Source organism: Lepus europaeus, chromosome 13 (genome assembly GCF_033115175.1).
Source record: "Lepus europaeus isolate LE1 chromosome 13, mLepTim1.pri, whole genome shotgun sequence".
Classification (NCBI taxonomy): domain Eukaryota; kingdom Metazoa; phylum Chordata; class Mammalia; order Lagomorpha; family Leporidae; genus Lepus; species Lepus europaeus.
The window spans coordinates 44,652,976-44,674,846 of record NC_084839.1 but is presented as its reverse complement, the minus strand read 5'-3'; the positions used below and the strand labels follow the sequence as shown (position 1 = coordinate 44,674,846).

Here is a 21,871-nt window from a genome sequence, read left to right as displayed (position 1 = left end):
CGGCGCTGTGACTTAACAGGCTAATCCTCCGCCTTGCGGCGCCGGCACACCGGGTTCTAGTCCCGGTCGGGGCGCCGGATTCTCTCCCGGTTGCCCCTCTTCCAGGCCAGCTCTCTGCTATGGCCCGGGAAGGCAGTGGAGGATGGCCCAAGTCCTTGGGCCCTGCACCCGCATGGGAGACCAGGAGAAGCACCTGGCTCCTGCCATCGGAACAGCGAGATACGCCGGCCGCAGCGGCCATTGGAGGGTGAACCAACGGCAAAAAGGAAGACCTTTCTCTCTGTCTCTCTCTCACTATCCACTCTGCCTGTCAAAAAAAAAAAAAAAAAAAAAAAAATCTTAAACATAGTAAAGTGCTGCTAACTTTTTTTCAAAGCTTGCTTTTGTGGATTAATATTTCAGAAACAGTCATGATTAGTGAATTTGGGTGATTATTCAAGGTGGAAGGGCATACGCTTGAGCACAGTGACTAAGGACAACCACTGGGAACTCAGTTTCAATGGATTCTGTTAACCAGAGATGGATGGTCTTCAAATACTTTAAACCATATTATTAGCCAGTGATGTCCCAAGCAGCAAGCTGTACATCAGCTGAATGTGCACTAATAAATGTTACGCCCACCTGACTGTAAAGGAGTCTAAGACTTCTAAATCAAAGAGCCATAATTTTCTACTCAATGAAGCAAGAGTAGCAATTACTCTTTCTCTATTAGTTAAAAGTGCTTACTCTAACATGCCAATCATTTGACTTTATATATTCACATATAACTGATAAATTAAACTGCAAGGTTGCATCTATTCCACTTACCAGTCTTACAGCCTTACTGCTGGGAGAGATGATGCAGCACCAGGTCCTTCCAAGGAATGGGGTTATACAGATGGAAGGAATGGTTTAACACAGATAATTTCAATACTTTTTTAAGTGGAACTAGTAAGAGTATAAACTGATCCAGCCCTTTTAGAAAATAATTTGGCAACAAATAGCAAGGAACTGAAAAACACTCATGGTCTCTGACTCTGTAATTCCAACCCTGAGACTATATCCTAAAGAAATCATCTAACACGCAGAAAGAATATTATGCATGAAAATGAGATGTGATTTAAAATAGTAAAAATCATAAGCAACGTCTAATCAAACCTAAACTACAGTGTACTACATAGGGAATTCTACAGAACCAATAGTGAAGTTTATATAGTTACTAATAATAGGATTAAAGTTTGCACATTAATATGCTAAAGGATTTGAAATTTTATACAGTACAATCTCAACCACATATAACATTTTTTAGGAAAAACCTCAACAGTAGGATGATGGTCACTATTTTCTTCCTTTACCCTTATCATTTTTTAGTTATCTATAATGTATATGCATTATTTTTACAATTAAAATATAATTTAAAAACTCTATGAATTTAAGCAACACTTTTTAATCCCAGCCAAAAAAATAAATTGCATTTTCTATGCTTTTCTTTCTTGAAATTATTGCTATTCTTTTTTAAATAGCAAGGGGCTGAATGTTCAAATTATAGAACTGGATATTTTAATGAAAACAGTAAACATTTAACCTTTGAAATGCTGCAAATTTAGAAATAATAAGTTTGCTTTTTTATTGTTACTTTTTCAGTCCCAGTGTACTTGAACCAAAGTAATCTTCTGGTAGCTTCAAGTTTCCTTTCTTAGTAAAGCAGCCTTGAAATGGACACAGAGGAAGGAGAAGAAAGGTCAGACACACATGCACTTAAGCTTATTTAAGGGAAGATGGGTGTAAATAGAAAGGCTGAGGGCCAGCACTGTGGTGTAGTGGGTCAAGCCTCCTCCTAGAATGCTAGCATTCAGTATGGGCGCCAGTTCAAGACCCTGCTGCTCCACTTCCAACCCAGCTCCCTGCTAATGCACCTGGGAAAGCAGCAGAAGATGGTCCAAGAGCCAGACCATGGCTTTGTTCTCTAACTCTGATCATCAAAGACAATGCCTGAAATGGTGGTTCATCGAAAATGTGGTCTCTCCACTGTGCCCTAAATGATGGGTAGGGTTTTGGATTCAAGAAGTCAAGAAGAAGGAAAAAGGAGTTGGAAGGTAAAAGAAATGTAACCAGAAATGTAAACAAACATATCTAGGCAGAAGAAACAGTTTGGATATGGACAGGGAGGCAAAATTATAAAAATTAGCAGAACAGATAGTTCAGTTTGGGTTTGTACAAGGAAATGAAGAAACAACTAGAAAAGTAGTTTGGAACTTGGTATCCAAGAACCTACACTGCCAAATGCATGAGTAAATTACAGTCTATAGCTAACAAGAAGCCACCAAAGTCTAGAAGTGAGAGAGAGCATAATAATTAATATACCTTTGGAAAATTACTCTGACAATCTGTATAAAATGGGTGAAACAAACAGACCCCTAAAAGATGCAGACAGTCATAGAGTAGAAGAAATCAAGGCTATGCATATACCTGCTAACTAGCCAGTCTACTTTAGTAATAATAACTTCCAGTCTCAACAAGTCCAGATAAAGTTATCACCATTCATGGTCCAATAGTGTTTAGTACTAAAGGTTTTTCAGGTCCATGTAGATTTTTCTCACAAATGTAAGAATAGTGCTTTTACTGAAAATGCTCACATGAAAAGACATCAATTTTCAGCAACTCAACAGGTATGTCTCAAACATACCAGTGTTCCCAACTTCCAGCATCTCAGAAAAAAAGCAGTAAGCAAATGAGTTTACATCAGCCAATCTATTTCCTGACACTGATCAGAGCACAAGGCTGTGTTGCTTAACAAAGAAGGGTGTGGACCCAGATAATCCATCGCTTCTCAAGTGTGTGGCTTCAGATGAGTTATTTCTCTTTTCTCAGTTCCCTCAACTATCAAATGGGATACAATAGTACCTACAATCTCATAGTACCTAGAATCTTCTACGAGGATTGATGAGTCCTTAGACCTACGCGTGGCACACAATTACTGCAGTCTCTAGTATCATTAGCAGCATGCTCCCTGTCTAGTGTGGTCCCACAATTACTCCCTGGCTACCATCTACTGCGGGTGCAAGTAAAAGAGAGAAGGAGGGTGAACAGGGGATCAGGAAAAAGAAGGGGAGAACAGTCTAACCCCATCAACAAGGTGGACTCAAGGAAAGTCCAAAGACGAATGACTTAGGGCAGTGCTATGCTGTCCTAAAGCTACTTAAAATTCTGCTATGTGTTTAATGTCCCTCTCATTTCTTCACTTACACCCTGGATAAATGTTTAGTCATTGCAGGACTTGTGGCTGGGATGTAGACTTGCCACTAGGAGCCTACAGGATCCTCCAGTAGCAGTGACCATTCAAGTCAAAATCCAGAAGCTCGATTTTTACTTCTTGATTTTCTAAAACTTTCAATTCATTTTTTTCTCCCCTTTATTACAAAAAAATTTTCAAATATACCTACCATCTGGATCTGACAACTGCTAATGTGTTACCTTTGTTTTACTGATCTGCATGCATGTATTTTTCCTGAACAATCTGAAAGTAAGTTGCAGACATTACAAGGCCTTACCCTGGGTACTTTGACATTTATCTCCAAAAAATGATGATGGTCTCTCAAATAATAATGCCATTGCTAGAAAAATTAACAATCATCTGAGGTCCTGACACTGCTAAGATGTGATCATGTCTATATCCATCCTGAAAATAAGAGCTGGCTTGCCTGCTTTCCTGTCAGGTATGCTGTGAATCAGGTGGAAGGCGATGCTCCAGGGGTAAAGTCAGCAGAGAGGCCATGGCTCAGGATGGCACCAAGACCTGCCTCAGGGTCTGGAGGCTATATATTTTTTCCTAATCGTTTTTAACAGTGGGCAGAATATTTTAATTTGAAAACTTTTAAAAATGTAACTAAGTTCTTTCTGTGAGGACAACAACCACCACAACAGTGGTTGAGACAGTCTGTGAGACTTCCATCCACTCCCCAAACAGAGATGTTTCTTTACCTTCTAAATAACTGTCGTTAAAATTAAAGCAAGAAACATAAAACTGAACAATACTTTGCCAACATCCTGTCTTAGGAAAAGGAATTAAGCAGATGGCTGCTGCATTATGTGTATGTTATAAAGCTTTATCTTCCCTAGGAATACATCATTTAATTGGCTAAAAATTGTATATGTGCTCATTTCTATTAAAAGCTAGGTATTTGGGGGATGGCATTGGAAGCTAGTTCGTGTCCCAGCTGCTCCACTTTCCATGCAGCTCCCTGCTAATGGCCTGGGAAAAGTAGTAGAAAATAGCCTAAGTTTCTGCGGCTCTGCCACCCATGTGGGAGCTCAGATGAAGCTTATGGCTCCTGTCTTCTGCCTGGTCCAGTGTTGGCCATTGCAGTCATCAGCAGATAAAAGATCTCTCCCTCTCTCTTCCCCTCTCTCCCTCCTTCTCTGTAACTCCTTCTAAATAAATCAATAAGTACTTTTAAAAAAATATGTAGGAAGGTACTTCAAAATAAAACTAAAAGATTATATGTAATATATCTATAATATATATTATCATATATATATATATATGAATGGGGCATTTGGTCCTTGGAAATATAATGCCAGGGTTGGCATTTGGCACAGCAGTTAAAATGCTGCTTGGGAGGCTAGTGTTGTGGCATAGAACCACTGTGATGCAGGTATCCCATATGAGCACCCAGACAACCTGCCTGGGAAAGCAGTGGAAGATGGCCCAAGCACCCACGTCCGAGACTTTGAAGAAGCTCCTGGCTCCTGGCTTCAGCTCAGCCCAGCCCCAGCTGTTGCATCTGTTTGGGAAGTGAACCAGCAGGCGAAAGATCTCTTGCACTGTGTCTCCCTCTTTTTCTGTGTAACTCTGCCTTTTAAATAAGTAAATAAATATTTTTTATTTATTTGAAAGGTAGAGTTACAGAGAGGCAGAGGGAGAGAGAGAGAGGTCTTCCATCCACTAGTTCATTCCCCAAATGGCTACAACAGCCAGAGCTGGGCCCATCTGAAGCCAGGAGCTGGGAACTTCTTCCAGGTCTCCCATGTGGGTGCAGGGGCCCAAGGACTTGGACCATCATCCTCTGGTTTCCCAGGTGCATTAGCAGGGAGCTAGATTGGAAGTGGAGCAGCTAAAACTTGAATGGGCGCCGATATGGGATGTCAGCACTACAGGAGGCAGCTTTACCCACCACACCACAGCACCAGCCCTAGCAAATAAGTCTTTAAAAAAAAATTGCTGCTTGGTATGTCTACATGCTGGATCAGAGTACCTTATTTGAGTCCTGGCTCCTCTGCTTCTGAGCCAGCTTCCTGTTAATGTGCACCTTGGGAAGCAGCAGGTGACTGCTAAAGTCCTTGGATCCCTGAAACCCATGTGGAAGACCCTGTTGAGTTCTAGGTTTCTGGTCCAGCCCTGGCTATTGCAGGCATTTGGGAAATGAAACAGAAGATAGATCTAGCTCTTTCTCTGTTTCAAATAAAATGAAATTAAACAAACAAACAAACAAAAAACCATAATGCCATATCACAAATTTTTTTTTTGTTAAACAGAATCATCTTAAAATTTGATTAGCTATCTTTTCCAGGGGAAGTCTCACGTACAATCATGGAGAACTCAATGGAATTATTTTATGAAGGAGGCATCTTGTATACTAACCTGCTTTTCCTGAGAATACATGGATCATTCCTGTTATAAATGGATGCACAATTTAGATGGCTGCTATAGTCTGAATACTGTATGACCCTCCTATCCCTGCCAAAATTCATAATTGGAATCCTAACCTCCAAGGTGATGGTTAAGGAAGGGGGGCTTATTGTAGGTGATGTAAAGGGATGTAAGTGTTTTTCAGATGAGGCCCCAGAGTTATTACCCCCTTCTGACATGTGAGAATATCACACACAGACAGCCATCTCGGAACCTGGAAGTACGCCTTCACCACACCCCAACCTGTGCAGGCTCCCCAGCCTCTGTAAGAAATAAATCTCTGCTGTTTACAAGCTGCTCAGTTTATGGTGTCTGGTTACAGCAGCCCAACCAGACTGATGCTGAATACTAGGTTAACAACATTTTTTCCCCCAAAGAAACCTTTTACTTAAATAATACAAATGTCATGCATTTGATAAATACAACTTTAGGAACATGGTGATTCTTCCCACCATATCTGCCATCCCATCCACACTCCCACCCCTCTTCCTCCTCCCTCTCCTATTCCCAGTCTTACTTTTTACTAAGATATATTTCAAATTAACTTTATACACAGAAGATTAACTCTATACTAAGTAAAGTGTTCAATATAGTATAAAAAAATCAGCATTTCTAAAAAAGCGAAGTGAGGACAATCATGAAGACACTTACGAGACTGGTGCTCTGAACCGGCTCAGACACAGCCTTGGCGGCAGCTTCATCCTGACCAGCAGCATTCAACCCCGCAGCGTTTTCCTGGGCCAGTCCAACCAACTGCCCACTATTTGTATTCTTCAGCTTATCTGCAATTCGCTGGTTTTCTTTTTCTAGCTTGATTTTGGCTAACTGTGCTTCCAACATCCAATGTTCCTTTTCCTGCTCCAGTTTAGAAATCTTTTCCAAACTCTGCTGAACCTTGAGAAGTGACATAGATTTGCATCTTAGAAAAGGATGCAAACAAAACTCAGTGGTCAAAAAATATTTTACAGAATGTAAACCAAAACTATTTCACAGAGGTAAAAACAATAAATCCTAGTGCTGGAACAGGGAGTAATCACTAAACAGGACATGAAAACACAACCATAAATTAAGAAAGTGAACTACAGTAAGATAAAAAAAAATCTTTTTTAATCAAGAGACATCCTTAAGACATTGAAAAGAATCTGTAAAGCATGAATCTAACAGAGCTCTAGTATCCAGAACATATGAAGAATTCTGGCAAATCAATAAGAAAAAGGAAGGCATTCATTAGGGCAATCAGCAAAAACAAAAACAAAGGAACAAAAAAACTCATCCTACCACCACCAACAAAAGACATGAATAAGCAATAAACAAGACTATAAATAAATAACAAGAAGGTGCTCAATTTTACTATTTATCAAGGAAAAGCAACTTAAACTTCTTATTGGATTATAATTAAAAAGAAAATATGAAGGTGGGCATGTTTGTGGGACAACATGAACTTTAATTCATATAGTATTGAACAGGGGCTGGTGTTGTGGCACAGTGGGTTAAGCCGCCACCTGAGACACCAGCATCTCATATGGGTGCTGGTTTCAGTCCCAGTTGTTCCACTTCACGTCCAGCTCCCTACTAATGTGCCTGGGAAACCAGCAGAAGGTGGCCTAAGTCCTTGGCCCTTGCACCCACATGAAAGTCCTTGTTGGAGTTCCAGGTTCTTGCTTTGACCTGGCTCAGCCCTGGCTGTTGCAGGTATTTGGGGAGTGAACCAGAGGATGGAAGGTCTCTCTTTCTCCCTCCCTTCCTCTCTCTTTGTCATTAATAAAAGAAAATCTTAAACAAATGCAACATATTAAACAAAGAATTCAGACCTGAAAGACACGTACAACACAAATATATTTAATAACAAATTGAATATCGGGCAATAAAACTAATCCACATGACACAATATAGGATAAGGGAACCCCCTTTTGGGAAGAGAACAGGAACTGGAAAGGGGCACGAGGAAGTTTCTGAGCTTATGCAGAAAAATGTTATTTTTTTAAATATATTCACTATATTTTTAAAATTTACTTATTTATTTATTTGAAAGGCAGAGTTACAGAGAGGCAGAAAGGCAGAGAGGCAGAGAGGCAGAGAGAGAGAGAGAGAGAGAGAGAGAGAGAGAGGTCTTCTATCTGCCAGTTCACTCTCCATATGGTCACAACGGCCAGAGCTGTGCCGATCTGAAGCCAGGAGCCAGAAACCTCTTCTGGGTCTCCAGGACTTGGGCCATCTTCTACTGCTTTCCTAGGCCATAACAGAGAGCTGGATCAGAAGTGGAGCAGCAGGGACTCAAACCAGTGCCCATATGGGATGCTGACACTACAGGCGATGGCTTTACCTGTTACTCTACAGTGCTGGCCCCTCATTTTGGTTTTAAATCTTGGGGCTAGTAATGTGCTCACTTGTAAATATTCATTGGGATATACATCAATGTCTTATATACTTTCCTGTAAGTATGTTATACTTTAATAAGAAGTAAAACAACAACAACAAAAACAAAAACTAAGATAGGCATTTGGCCTAGTGGTCAAGAAACCAATTGGGATGTCTGAATCCTGTATCATACAGTGCCTGGCTCCAGCTCCTGATTCCAGCTGCATAACACAGACCTGTTAACACAGACCTGGGAAGGAGGCAGGTGATGGCTCAAGTGACTGGGCTCCTGCCACCCACATGGAGATCTGGACTGAGTTCCCAGATCCTGACACCAGCCCTAGTCAGGAGCTGTTGTGATCATTTGGAAAGTGAACCAGCAGATGGGAGCTTGTGCTTGTGCTCACTCATGCTCACTTGTTCACACTCTCTCACTGCCTCTCAAATAAATAAATAGACATTTTTAAAAACCCCGATTCTCAGGACAAATAAAAGCTAGAGAATTACATACAAGTAATAGCAATCCTATGGTGAATTCCAAATGCTTTACCAACTATCATGATGGAACAATTACCAAGTACCAGGCCCTGTTCATGGGACCTTCGCAATATCTCCAAAAGCAGTTCTAGATCTCAAAAAGGAAGCTACAGCTCCCAGCAGCTAGACCACCTCCAAACCAGCAAATGCAAAGCCACGAGTTGGGCTCCATTTGTCTAGCTCACAAGTTTGAGTCTTTTGCTATACCACACTGCCTCCTGTTGGCTCAATTAATCCTTACAGGATGTTGGCCGGCGCCGCGGCTCACTTGGCTAATCCTCTGCCTGCGGTGCCGGCACCCCGGTTCAAGTCCCAGTTGGGGCGCTGGTTCTGTCCCGGTTGCTCCTCTTCCAGTTCAGCTCTCTGCTGTGGCCTGGGAAGGCCGTGGAGGATGGCCCAAGTGTTTGGGCCCTGCACCTGCATGGGAGACCAGGAGGAAGTACCTGGCTCCAGGCTTCGGATTGGCGCAGCGCACCGGCCGTAGCAGCCATGTGGGCGGTGAACCAATGGATAAAGGAAGACCTTTCTCTCTGTCTCTTTCTAACTCTGCCTGTCAAAAAAAACCCAAAAAACTAGATGCTGAAAGGCCCAGAGAGTTTAAGTGGAAGGCAAAGGAGAAAAGCATAGCTCTGGGGTCACACATTCTGTCACTTTCTGGCTATTTTGGGTAAAAGTTACTTAATTTCTTTGAGTCTTGCTTTCTTCATATACAGAAAGAAAATCCACAATTAATTTTCAAGGCATTCTATATTTTATTGTATCTCAAAAACTTTGTATTTTAGGAACTGCTTTGTGAATTAAATTTTTAGTCCCAATATCCTAGTACATTAATGTTAAAACAAAAGAAGTGAAGTCTAGCCAATGAAAATAAGGTCAGTCGCAGATCTAGTCTCAGGTGAATTTATTTGTGCTCTCTTTAAAACAAATTGTTTCAAAACTAAAAGCATGCCAATCTCTCACAAAAGCTAAATTGGTATGTTTGTACCAACTTCTGAAAACATAGGTACCTCCATGTACTACCCAATTCAACTGACCAACTAAATACCAAATACTTGAAAATTTTCATTCCTACTCATTTAAGAAATGAAAATAGGGGCTAGCTGTGTTGTGGTACAGCCGGTAAAAGAGCCGCCTGCAGTGCTGGCATTCCATATGGGCACCAGTTCTTGTCCCAGCTGCTCCACTTCTGATCCACCTCCCTGCTAAGGGCCTGGGAAAAGCGGACGATGGCTCAGGTGTTTGGGCCCCTTCCACCCAAGTGGGAGACATGGATGAAGCTCCTGGTTCCTGGCTTTGGCCTGGCAATCCCTGGCTGTTGTGGCCATCTGGGGAGTGAACCGGCTGATAGAAGATCTCTGTCTCTGCCTATGTCTCTCCTTCTCTCTCTGTAATTCCAACTTTCTTTCTTTCTTATTTTTTAAGATTTATTTATTTACCTGAAAGAGTTACACTGAGAGAGAAGGAAATGCAGAAAGAGACAGGTCTTCCATCCACTGATTTATTCCCCAATCGGCTGTAAGTAACAGGAGAAGCTCTGCCGATTCAAGGCCAGGAGCCAGGAGCTTCTTCCAGGTCTCCCACATGGTGCACTGGCCCAAGACTTGGGCCATCTTCTACTGCTTTCCCAGGCCACAGCAGAGAGCTGGATCAGAAGTGGAGTAGCCAGGACTCAAACCAGCACCCATATGGGATGCCAGCTCTGCAGGCTGCAACTTTACCCACTACGCCACAGCGCCAGCCCACTGTAACTCCAACTTTCAAATAAATAAACAAATTTTCTTTAAAAAAATAAATGAAAATAATTCACCAAGCCTCCAGTCCCTCCCTTTATTTTTGCCTTAGTATTTCAGATATTTTAATCTAGTGCCTAAAGAAAAAAAGGATCATGGCCAAAGTGTGTTGATGTTACTTTCGTGCCAATTTATTATATGACTTATTTATAGATTATCCACATATGTTCTTCAATAAATTGTGTTTTCTAGTATATACTAAACAATGTTACATGTTTACCTATGTAGTCTTTTGAATCACTCTATATACTTCCAAATGTTCTCCAAAGGACTTCATATTTCTGCCCTTTAACAATTTCTATGCTACTCCAGGTGCCATACCTGCTGTGCAAGGCCTTCTCGACTTTCAGTAGAGCTGAGAAGAACCCGGCGGTTTGACAGTGCTTCTTCATAAGGCACAGACTCCACAAGGGGCTATGGAAGAAGCAACATAAGAATTAAAGTTAAAGTATTGTTTCACTGCTCCTCCTGGTCTAGCATATACAAATATGAATGCTAATTAGGGTGTGATAATAAATTCAGCTGTAGACCAACACAGATGATTTCCCTTAATACAAGTGAAAAGAAAAATAATAATTTTTATAAAGAAAAACAATGAAAGAGAAGAACTTGCCCTGTCAATTATAAGGTACATGAACTAAAACCAGATATGGGATTGTACCAAAACAGACAGATAGAAAATCCAGAAACACACAAAAGTATACACAAAAATGTATTATGTGACAAATACTTCCCTCCTTTATTTTTTAAGATTTATTTATGGGGGCCCAGTGCTGTGGTGCAGCAGAGTAAGCCACAGACTGTCTGCACTGCTGGCATCCCATATGGGCGCCAGTTCAAGTCCCAGCTGCTCTACTTCCAATTCAGCTCCCTGCTAAAGTGCCTGGGAAAGCAGCAGAGGATGGCCGCAGTGCTTGGACCCTTACACCCATGTGGGAGACCGGGATGAATCTCCTGGCTCCTAGCTTCGGCCTGGCCCAGCCCTAGCTGTTGTAGCCATTCGGGGAGTGAACCAGCAGATGGAAGATCTCTCTCTCTTTCTTTCTGTCTCCCCTCCTCTCTCCATAACTCTTCCTTTCAAATAAATAAAATACATTTTTTAAACAAACAAACAGAAAAGTCAGGTTTAAAGAAAAAAGAACAAATGAAAACATAGGGGAACATTACTATGAACCTTGGAAACTGCCCTGGTGGAAAATGACCACCTTAAAGACTTGTTTGATGTAAAACTTAAAATCTCTATTACTACAGCAAAACTGAGGGAAAAAATACTTCCCACATAAACACAGGATTAAAATCCTTAACATATAGAGAGCTCTTTCAACCCTCATTAGGGACATTTATTTTAAAACAGGTAAAAGACTTGAACAGAGAATTAACAAAATGTGGACAGGTAATCATAAAAGGATGTTCCATTTCATTACTAAGCAAAGACTTGTAAATCAAAATAACAGTAAGAAATCTCTCCTCTCTCAGAATGACAAATATTAAACTTACATTTTTATAAAGAAAAAACCATTAACCTTCTTGAATTATAGTCTGGAAAAATGTGCCAAAATCTGAAACTTTCAGACTTTGGAGCAACAATTCCCTAAAACAACGGAACATATATAGGCAGACAGGTAGCTTTATACATGGGTGGTAACAATTAAAACTTAGAATGTGCAAACCACATGGCTCAGAACATTCTACTTCTCAGAATTCTATAGATGTGCCCAAGGAGACATTGACAAGCTATCTACCGCAGTATTACTGCAACAATAAAAAACAGGAGTCAATTCAAAAGTTGGCCAATTAAGGGAAAACTAAGTGAATCACAGAACATCCATAAAATAGAATCCCACGCCATATTTAAAAGGAATGTAGTGGGTACCATGTGTAACAATGTACACAGATCTCTAAAACATTTTAATATGAAAAAAGCAAATGGCATAATAAAACATGCATTTAAATTTTAAAATGGAAATGAAAGGAAAAAAATCTATATATTGTTCACAGGTTTATTCAGATGTATAGAAGTGCTCGAAGAGCCTGGAAGAATACTCACCAAATATTAAAATGACAACAGTAATTTAAATTTCAGATATATATTACTGATATATACATGAAAAATATCCACAATGCATTAAGAGAAAAAAGGTTCTAAACAGGGGCCCAGCATTGTGGCACAGTGGGTTAAGCTGCTTCCTGGAATGCCAATATTCCATCTGAGCACCTGTTCGAATCCCAGATGCTCCACCTCCAATCCAGGTCCCTGCTAATGTATCTGGGAATGTAGCAGAAGATGGCCCAAGTGCTTGGGCCCCTGCCACAATGCAGGAGATATGTATGGAGTTCCAGACTCCTATCCTTGGCCAGTTCCAACTCTGGCTGTTGTGACCATTTAGGGTCTGAACCAGCAAATGGAAGATCTCTCCCATTCCCCTCTTCTCTTAACTCTGTCTTTCAAATACACTAACTAATCTTAAAAAAAAAAAAAAAAAAAATGGGGCGGAGCCAAGATGGTGGATAGTGAGGACGTGCGCCGTAGTTTGGGAAAATAAAGTTTCATAAAAGTGGAATTACTGTAGCCTCAGGAAAAGACTCAAGAAAAAAACTGCAGAGGAAACGCTTCCGGACCTAGTGGATGTGACACAGAGGACCTACAGCGAGCCCACCGCGTGGAAACTCAACCACGGGAGACGAGCCCAGCCGCAAACTCTCGCCAGCATGGGAACGGGAGGGAGGTAAGACAAAGACAGCAGAAACCCGAGACATTGGGGGGGGAAAAGCAGAGGCCTCTCTAGTCACTCAACAAGCAAAACAAAGAACCGGAGCCATTTTACATATCTAAAGCGCAGCCACAAACTCAGTAACTTTGGAATTTGGTGAATCTTGAGAACACATTGAGGGCTGCATAAACTCTTTGTGTGGTCCCAGGGGTAGATCAAACGAATACTCACAGAGGCCAGATTTCAACTACCCTCAATTTCACTCAGCCATTCCCAATTACTTCCCAACTGAGTCAAAAAAAAAAAAAAAAGAGAGAGAGAGAGAGAGCAATCCAGTAAGGAGCAAGGGAGTGAACAATCTGGGTGAGTCGCTTTTTGCACAGCCTTAAACCTGAAGAATCAAGCAGAGCTCTCTGGCCACACCCATCACAGCCCCTAAGGATCCATCAAAGCAGACAGCCCACTTAGAGGCATAGTATAACGAGAAAAAAACACCACAGCAAAAAAAAAAACAAAAACAAAAAAAAACAAAAACATAAATTATCTCCAACATGCCAAACAACAAACGTAGAAGCCGAGGTAACAAGAGCAAGGAAGACACTATGATGTCTCCAAATGAACAAGACACGCCAATGCAAGATTATGAAGATGAAGAGATAGAGGAAATGCAAGAAGCAGATCTCAAAAAATTGATAAGAACATTAAGAAGTTCTCAAAAACAAATTCTTGAACTACAGAAATCCTTAATGGACAAGATAGAAAATCTCTCTCGTGAAAATGAAATATTAAGGAGGAATCAAAATGAAATGAAACAACTAGTAGAACATGAAACTGTGATAGTGACAAAAAACCACAATGAAATGAAGAACTCAATAAATCAAATCACAAATGCATTAGAAAGCCTTAAAAACAGAATGGGTGAAGCAGAAGAGAGAATATCGGAATTAGAAGACAGAGAACAGGAAAGGAAACAGTCAAATCAAAGAAAAGAAGAAGAAATCAGAAATCTAAAAAATACTGTCAGGAATCTACAGGATACTATTAAAAAAACCAACATTCGGGTTCTAGGAGTTCCTGAAGGCATGGAGAGAGAGGATTAGAAGGCCTTTTTAGTAAGATACTAGCAGAAAATTTCCCAGGTTTGGAGAAGGACAGAGACATCCTAGTACAGGAAGCTCATAGAACCCCTAATAAACATGATCAAAAGAGATCCTCACCACGACACGTCGTAATCAAACTCACCACAGTGAAACACAAAGAAAAGATCCTAAAATGTGCAAGAGAGAAACGCCAGATTACTCTCAGAGGATCCCCAATTAGACTCACAGCTGACTTCTCATCAGAAACCCTACAAGCTAGGAGAGAATGGCGAGATATAGCCCAGGTACTAAGAGAGAAAAACTGCCAGCCCAGAATATTATATCCTGCAAAGCTCTCATTTGTGAATGAAGGTGAAATAAAGACCTTTCACAGCAAACAGAAACTGAAAGAATTTGTTGCCACTCGTCCAGCCCTGCAAAAGATGCTTAAAGATGTGTTACACACAGAAACACAGAAACATGGTAACCAATATGAAAGAAGATAAAGGAAGGAAACCTCACAGCAAAAGATCACAGGAGTCTCAAACCATATATTAGAAAAAATCTTTGGCAAATGACAGGGCAAAGTTACTCCTTCTCAATAGTCACATTGAATGTTAATGGCTTGAACTGTCCAGTTAAAAGACACCGATTGGCTGATTGGGTTAAAGAACAAAACCCATCTTTTTGCTGCTTACAAGAAACTCATCTTTCCAACAATGATCCATACAGGCTGAAAGTGAAAGGCTTGAAAAAGATATACCATGCCAACAGAAATGAAAAAAGAGTGGGCGTAGCCATCTTAATATTGGACAACATAAACTTTACCACAAAAACTGTTAGGAGAGGCAAAGAGGGGCACTATTTAATGATTAAGGGATCCATTCAACAGGAAGATATAACGATTATCAAGGTATATGCACCTAATTACAGGGCACCAGCTTATTTAAAAGACTGTTAAGGGACTTAAAGGGAGACTTAGACCCAAATACAATAGTACTGGGGGACTTCAATACTCCACTCTCAGAGATAGACAGATCAACAGGACAGAAGATCAACAAGGAGACAGTAGATTTAAACGACACTATAGCCCAAATGGATCTAACAGATATCTACAGAACATTTCATCCTACATCTAAGGACTTTACATTCTTCTCAGCAGTACATGGAACCCTCTCTAGGATTGACCACATACTAGGCCATAAAGCAAGTCTCAGGAAATTCAAAAGAATTAGAATCATACCATGCAGCTTCTCAGACCACAAAGGAATGAAATTGGAAATTAGCAACTCGGGAATCCCCAGAGCACGTGCAAACACATGGAGATTGAACAACATGCTCCTGAATGAACAATGGGTCATAGAAGAAATTAAAAGAGAAATCAAAAATTTTCTGGAAGTAAATGAGGATAAAAGCACAACATACCAAAACCTCTGGGATACAACAAAAGCAGTGTTAAGAGGAAAGTTTATATCAATAGGTGCCTACATCAAGAAATTGGAAAGGCACCAAATAGATGAGCTTTCAAGTCATCTCAAGGATCTAGAAAATCTGCAGCAAACCAAACCCAAACCCAGTAGGAGAAGAGAAATAATTAAAATCAAAGAAGAAATCAACAGGATTGAATCCAAAAAAAACATTACAAAAAATCAGCCAAACAAGGAGCTGGTTTTTTGAAAAAATAAACAAAATTGACACCCCATTGGCCCAACTAACTAAAAAAAGAGAAAAGACCCAAATCAATAGGATCAGAGATGAAAAGGGAAACGTAACAACAGACACCACAGAAATAAAAAGAATCATCAGAAATTACTACAAGGACTTGTATGCCAGCAAACAGGGAAATCTATCAGAAATGGACAGATTCTTGGACACATACACCCTACCTAAATTGAGCCAGGAAGACATAGAAAACCTAAACAGACCCATAACTGACACAGAAATTGAAACAGTAATAAAGGCCCTCCCAACAAAGAAAAGACCAGGGCCAGATGGATTCACTGCTGAGTTCTACCAGACATTTAGAGACGAATTAACTCCAATTCTTCTCAAACTATTCAAAACAATTGAAAAAGAGGGAATCCTCCCAAATTCTTTCTATGAAGCCAGCATCACCTTAATTCCTAAGCCGGAAAAAGATGCAGCATTGAAAGAGAATTACAGACCAATATCCCTGATGAACATAGATGCAAAAATCCTCAATAAAATTCTGACCAATAGAATGCAACAACACATCAGAAAGATCATCCACCCAGACCAAGTGGGATTTATCCCTGGTATGCAGGGATGGTTCAACGTTCGCAAAACAATCAATGTGATACACCACATTAACAAACTGCAGAAGAAAAACCATATGATTCTCTCAATAGATGCAGAGAAAGCATTTGATAAAATACAACACCCTTTCATGATGAAAACTCTAAGCAAACTGGGTATGGAAGGAACATTCCTCAATACAATCAAAGCAATATATGAAAAACCCATGGCCAACATCCTATTGAATGGGGAAAAGTTGGAAGCATTTCCGCTGAGATCTGGTACCAGACAGGGATGCCCACTCTCACCACTGCTCTTCAATATAGTTCTGGAAGTTCTAGCCAGAGCTATTAGGCAAGAAAAAGAAATTAAAGGGATACAAATCGGGAAGGAAGAACTCAAACTATCCCTCTTTGCAGATGATAGGATTCTTTATTTAGGGGACCCAAAGAACTCTACTAAGAGACTACTGGAACTCATCAAAGAGTTTGGCAAAGTAGCAGGATATAAAATCAATGCACAAAAATCAACAGCCTTTGTATACACAGGCAATGCCATGGCTGAGGAAGAACTTCTAAGATCAATCCCATTCACAATAGCTACAAAAACAATCAAATACCTTGGAATAAACTTAACCAAGGATGTTAAAGATCTCTACGATGAAAACTACAAAACCTTAAAGAAAGAAATAGAAGAGGTTACCAAAAAATGGAGAAATCTTCCATGCTCATGGATTGGAAGAATCAATATCATCAAAATGTCTATTCTCCCAAAAGCAATTTATACATTCAATGCAATACCAATCAAGATACCAAAGACCTTCTTCTCAGATCTGGAAAAAATGATGCTGAAATTCATATGGAGACACAGAAGACCTCAAATAGCCAAAGCAATCTTGTACAACAAAAACAAAGCCAGAGGCATCACAATACCAGATTTCAGGACATACTACAGGGCAGTTGTTATCAAAACAGCATGGTACTGGTACAGAAACAGAAGGATAGACCAATGGAACAGAATAGAAACACCAGAAATCAACCCAAACATCTACAGCCAACTTATATTTGATCAAAGATTCAAAACTAATCCCTGGAATAAGGACAGCCTATTCAATAAATGGTGCTGGGAAAATTGGATTTCCACGTGCAGAAGCTTGAAGCAAGACCCATACCTTTCACCTTACACAAAAATTCACTCAACATGGATTAAAGACTTAAATCTACGAACTGAAACCATCAAATTATTAGAGAGCATTGGAGAAAACCTGCAAGATATAGGTACAGGCAAAGACTTCTTGGAAAAGACCCCAGGAGCACAGGCAGTAAAAACCAAAATTAACATTTGGGATTGCATCAAATTGAGAAGTTTCTGTACTTCAAAAGAAACAGTCAGGAAAGTGAAGAGGCAACCGACAGAATGGGAAAAAATATTTGCAAACTATACTACAGATAAAGGGTTGATAACAAGAATCTACAAAGAAATCAAGAAAATCCACAACAACAGAACAAACAACCCACTTAAGAGATGGGCCAAGGACCTCAATAGACATTTTTCAAAAGAGGAAATCCAAATGGCCAACAGACACATGAAAAAATGTTCAAGATCACTAGCCATCAGAGAAATGCAAATCAAAACCACAATGAGGTTTCACCTCACCCCGGTGAGAATGGCTCACATTCAGAAATCTACCAACAACAGATGCTGGAGAGGATGTGGGGAAAAAGGGGCACTAACCCACTGTTGGTGGGAATGCAAACTGGTTAAGCCACTATGGAAGTCAGTCTGGAGATTCCTCAGAAACCTGAACATAACCCTACCATACAACCCAGCCATCCCACTCCTTGGAATTTACCCAAAGGAAATTAATTTGGCTAATAAAAAAGCCATCTGCACATTAATGTTTATTGCAGCTCAATTCACAATAGCTAAGACCTGGAACCAACCCAAATGCCCATCAACAGTAGACTGGATAAAGAAATTATGGGACATGTACTCCATAGAATACTATACAGCAGTAAGAAACAATGAAATCCGGTCATTTGCAACAAGATGGAGGAATCTGGAAAACATCATGCTGAGTGAATTAAGCCAGTCCCAAAGAGACAAATTTCATTTGTTTTCCCTGATCGGCGACAACTGAGCACCAAAGGGGAAACCTGTGGAAGTGAAATGGACACTATAAGAAACTATGACCTGATCAGCTCTTGTCCTGGCTCTAGATGTACAATGTAATACTTTATCCTTTTTAGTATTTGTTGTTGTTGTTGTTCTAGTACTAGTGGTTGAACTCTGTAATTAACACACAATTATTCTTAGGTGTTTAAATTTTTTTTTTTTTTTTATTTTTGACAGGCAGAGTGGACAGTGAGAGAGAGAGAGAGACAGAGAGAAAGGTCTTCCTTTGCCGTTGGTTCACCCTCTAATGGCCGCCGCGTTAGCGCGCTGCGGCCGGCACACCGCGCTGTTCCGATGGCAGGAGCCAGGTGCTTATCCTGGTCTCCCATGGGGTGCAGAGCCCAAACACTTGGGCCATCCTCCACTGCACTCCCTGGCCACAGCAGAGAGCTGGCCTGGAAGAGGGGCAACCGGGACAGGATCGGTGCCCCGACCGGGACTAGAACCCGGTGTGCCGGCGCCGCAAGGCGGAGGATTAGCCTGTTGAGCCACGGCGCCGGCCGCAGGTGTTTAAATTTTAACTGAAAAGTGATCCCTGTTAAATATAAGAGTGGGAATAAGAGAGGGAGGAGATGTACAATTTGGGACATGCACAATCTGACTTGCCGCAAATGATGGAGTTAGAAATGTACCAGGGGATTCCAATACAATCCCATCAAGGTGGCATGTACCAATGCCATCTCACTAGTCAAAGTGATCAATTTCAGTTCATAACCGATGGCTCTGATAGGTCTAAGAATGAAAGGGATCACACAAACAAGACAAGTGTCTGCTAATACTAACTGATAGAATCAAAAAGAGAGAGAAAGATCCAACATGGGAAATGGGATACACAGCAGACTCATAGAATGGCAGGCGTCCTAAACAACACTCTGGCCTCAGAATCAGCCCTTAAGGCATTCGGATCTGGTGGAAGAGCCCATGAGAGTATTGTAGGCATGGAAAGCCAAGACACCATGGAAAAGAAAAAAAAAAGAAGACCTAAATGAAAGATCTCTGTGAGTGAGATCCCAGTGGAAAGAATGGGGCCATCAAAGAAGGAAGTACCTTTCTCTGAAGGGAGGAGAGAACTTCCACTTTGACTATGACCCTAACGGAATAAGATCAAAGTCAGCGAACTCTAAAGGTTTCCATAGCCCTGGCAACTCATGACTAGAGCCTAGGGAGATTACTGACGCCATGAACAGGAGTGTCAAATTGTTAAGTCAGCAACAGGAGTCACTGTGTACTTACATCCCATGTGGGATCTGTCCTTAATGTGTTATCTAATGTGCAGTGATGCTATAACTGGTACTGAAACAGTATTTTTACACTTTGTGTCTCTGCGTGGATACAAACTGATGTGATCTTTACTAATTATATACTGAATCGATCTTCTGTATATAAAGATAATTGGAAATGAAAAAAAAAAAAACAAAAAAACAAAAAACCCTGGTGTTAAATTGGAAATGGCATAGAAAATTAATTAATTTTTTTAAAAATAATATTATGTAGGATCTCTGTCTTTAATGTGCTGTACACTCTTATTTAATGCTATAACTAGTACTCCAACAGTATTTTTTTTTCACTATGTGTTGCTATATGGCGGCAAACTGTTGAAATTGTTACCTAATATATACTAAACTGATCTTCTGTATATAAAGAGAATTGAAAATGAATCATGATGTGATTGGAAGGGGAGAGGGAGCAGGAAAGGGGAGGGTTGCGGGTGGGAGGGAAGTTTTGGGAGGGGGAAGCCATTGTAACCCATAAGCTGTACTTTGGAAATTTATATTCATTAAATAAAAGTTTAATTTAAAAAAAAAAGATAGTAAACAGTATTACAGTATTATGTGACTAGATATTTGCTTATCAAATAAGGTTTGGGTGTTTGTCATCCCCTTTTCCCAAAAGACACAGCTAATATTCACCAAACACTTGCATCCCAAAATTGAATAAAATCTAAACAATATGAACCATGGACAAACATGCCACTTTCTGGAAAGATGCCTGGTTTTTCTTCTGATTTAAATTGTAACAGCAGCTCACAAACCTTTCTCAAAGCCTTCACATAGGCAGCAGCCTTTTTCTTGTACTGCAGCATACATTCGGCTGAGAGAGGGCTGATGAATCCACTCGCTGCCTTAGGCCCGTAGCTCAGCGAAGCAATGAAGAAGTCCACATTGTTGCTGAAGAAAGATGCAATCTAAACAAAGTGTGACAAGAAGACAGGTTTTGTTTTCCAATAATACATCTAGGATCTATAGCTAATAGCCTTCGGAGCTGAGAACAAAATGAAATGCTAACATTTGCCCAAGAGCCACCATTTTCTCATTCAAGTAGCCTACCTAGACAATGACTTATAATTAGAAAAGGATCCCAGTGTAAATACTGAAAACCAACTTCTGATAGAGCCTATTCTGGATAACTTCTATTCTTCCTGAAAACCAAGACTCATTCTGATTTGTCCCATAGGTGATTTTCATCAGCTGTTTACCTCTCTAACTTCTGGATTGTTCTCAAAATATCTGTTTGGGTCCATACATTCCATTTATAGTTTATCTTTGAGTATTTCATAGTCTGACAGAAGAACATGATATAAATATCTTTAAAAAGAAAGATTTATTTATCCATTTGAAAGAGTTACAAAGAGGCAGGAGAGAAAGAGCAAGGTCTTCCATCTGCTGGTTCACTCCCCACATGGCCCCAGTGGTTGGAGCTGGGCCAATCGGAAGTCAGCAGCCAGGAGCTTCTCCCATACGAGTGCAGGGGCCCAAGGACTTGGGCCATCTTCTACTGCTTTCCCAGGCCATAGCTGAGAGCTGGATCAGAAGTAGAGCAGCCAAGACTCAAACTGGCGCCCACATGGGACGCCAGCACTGCAGGCAGCGGTTTTACCTGCTATGCCATAGTGTCACCCCAACATAAGCATCTTGAATATATAATCTCTAGTTAATTTTACTTAGGTAAATTTAAATTTGTGAATTAAAAATGATAAGAAAAAGACTGAAAATTCAGTAGACTCTGGTCATTTATAAAACCAACATTTGTTAAATCCACTTAAGTAGCCACAAAGATCCGTGCCCACAATTTTGCTGAGCAAGATTTTGAATCTACAGTGGTATGTAATGATAATAAAAACTAAAAATGTCTGTCTGTATCTTTGTCTCAGCAAGAGAAATTATTACTGGCTACACTTAAGAACATTCTATTTTGATAAATAAGAAAAAGTGACTTGTGAAACAGAGTAGTCCACCTTGACAAAATTGCAATAACGTGGAGTAATTAATCACTAATGGTCTGAAAGTTGCATTTTTC

The 21,871-nt window shown here is 40.3% G+C and overlaps 1 protein-coding gene across 2 annotated transcripts in view; it reads right to left on the bottom strand.

Moving 5' to 3' along the window:
• PPP1R21 (protein phosphatase 1 regulatory subunit 21) overlaps nucleotides 1-21,871 on the bottom strand; it is a 98,285-nt gene that overhangs the window by 9,712 nt on the left and 66,702 nt on the right. For both annotated transcript variants that reach the window (XM_062209414.1, XM_062209415.1), the window contains exons 15-17: nucleotides 20,607-20,759; nucleotides 10,675-10,767; nucleotides 6,320-6,562 (exon numbers count right to left, since the gene is read on the bottom strand). In XM_062209414.1, coding sequence (XP_062065398.1) covers nucleotides 6,320-6,562; nucleotides 10,675-10,767; nucleotides 20,607-20,759 — 489 coding nt within the window. The remainder of the gene's footprint in view (nucleotides 1-6,319; nucleotides 6,563-10,674; nucleotides 10,768-20,606; nucleotides 20,760-21,871) is intronic.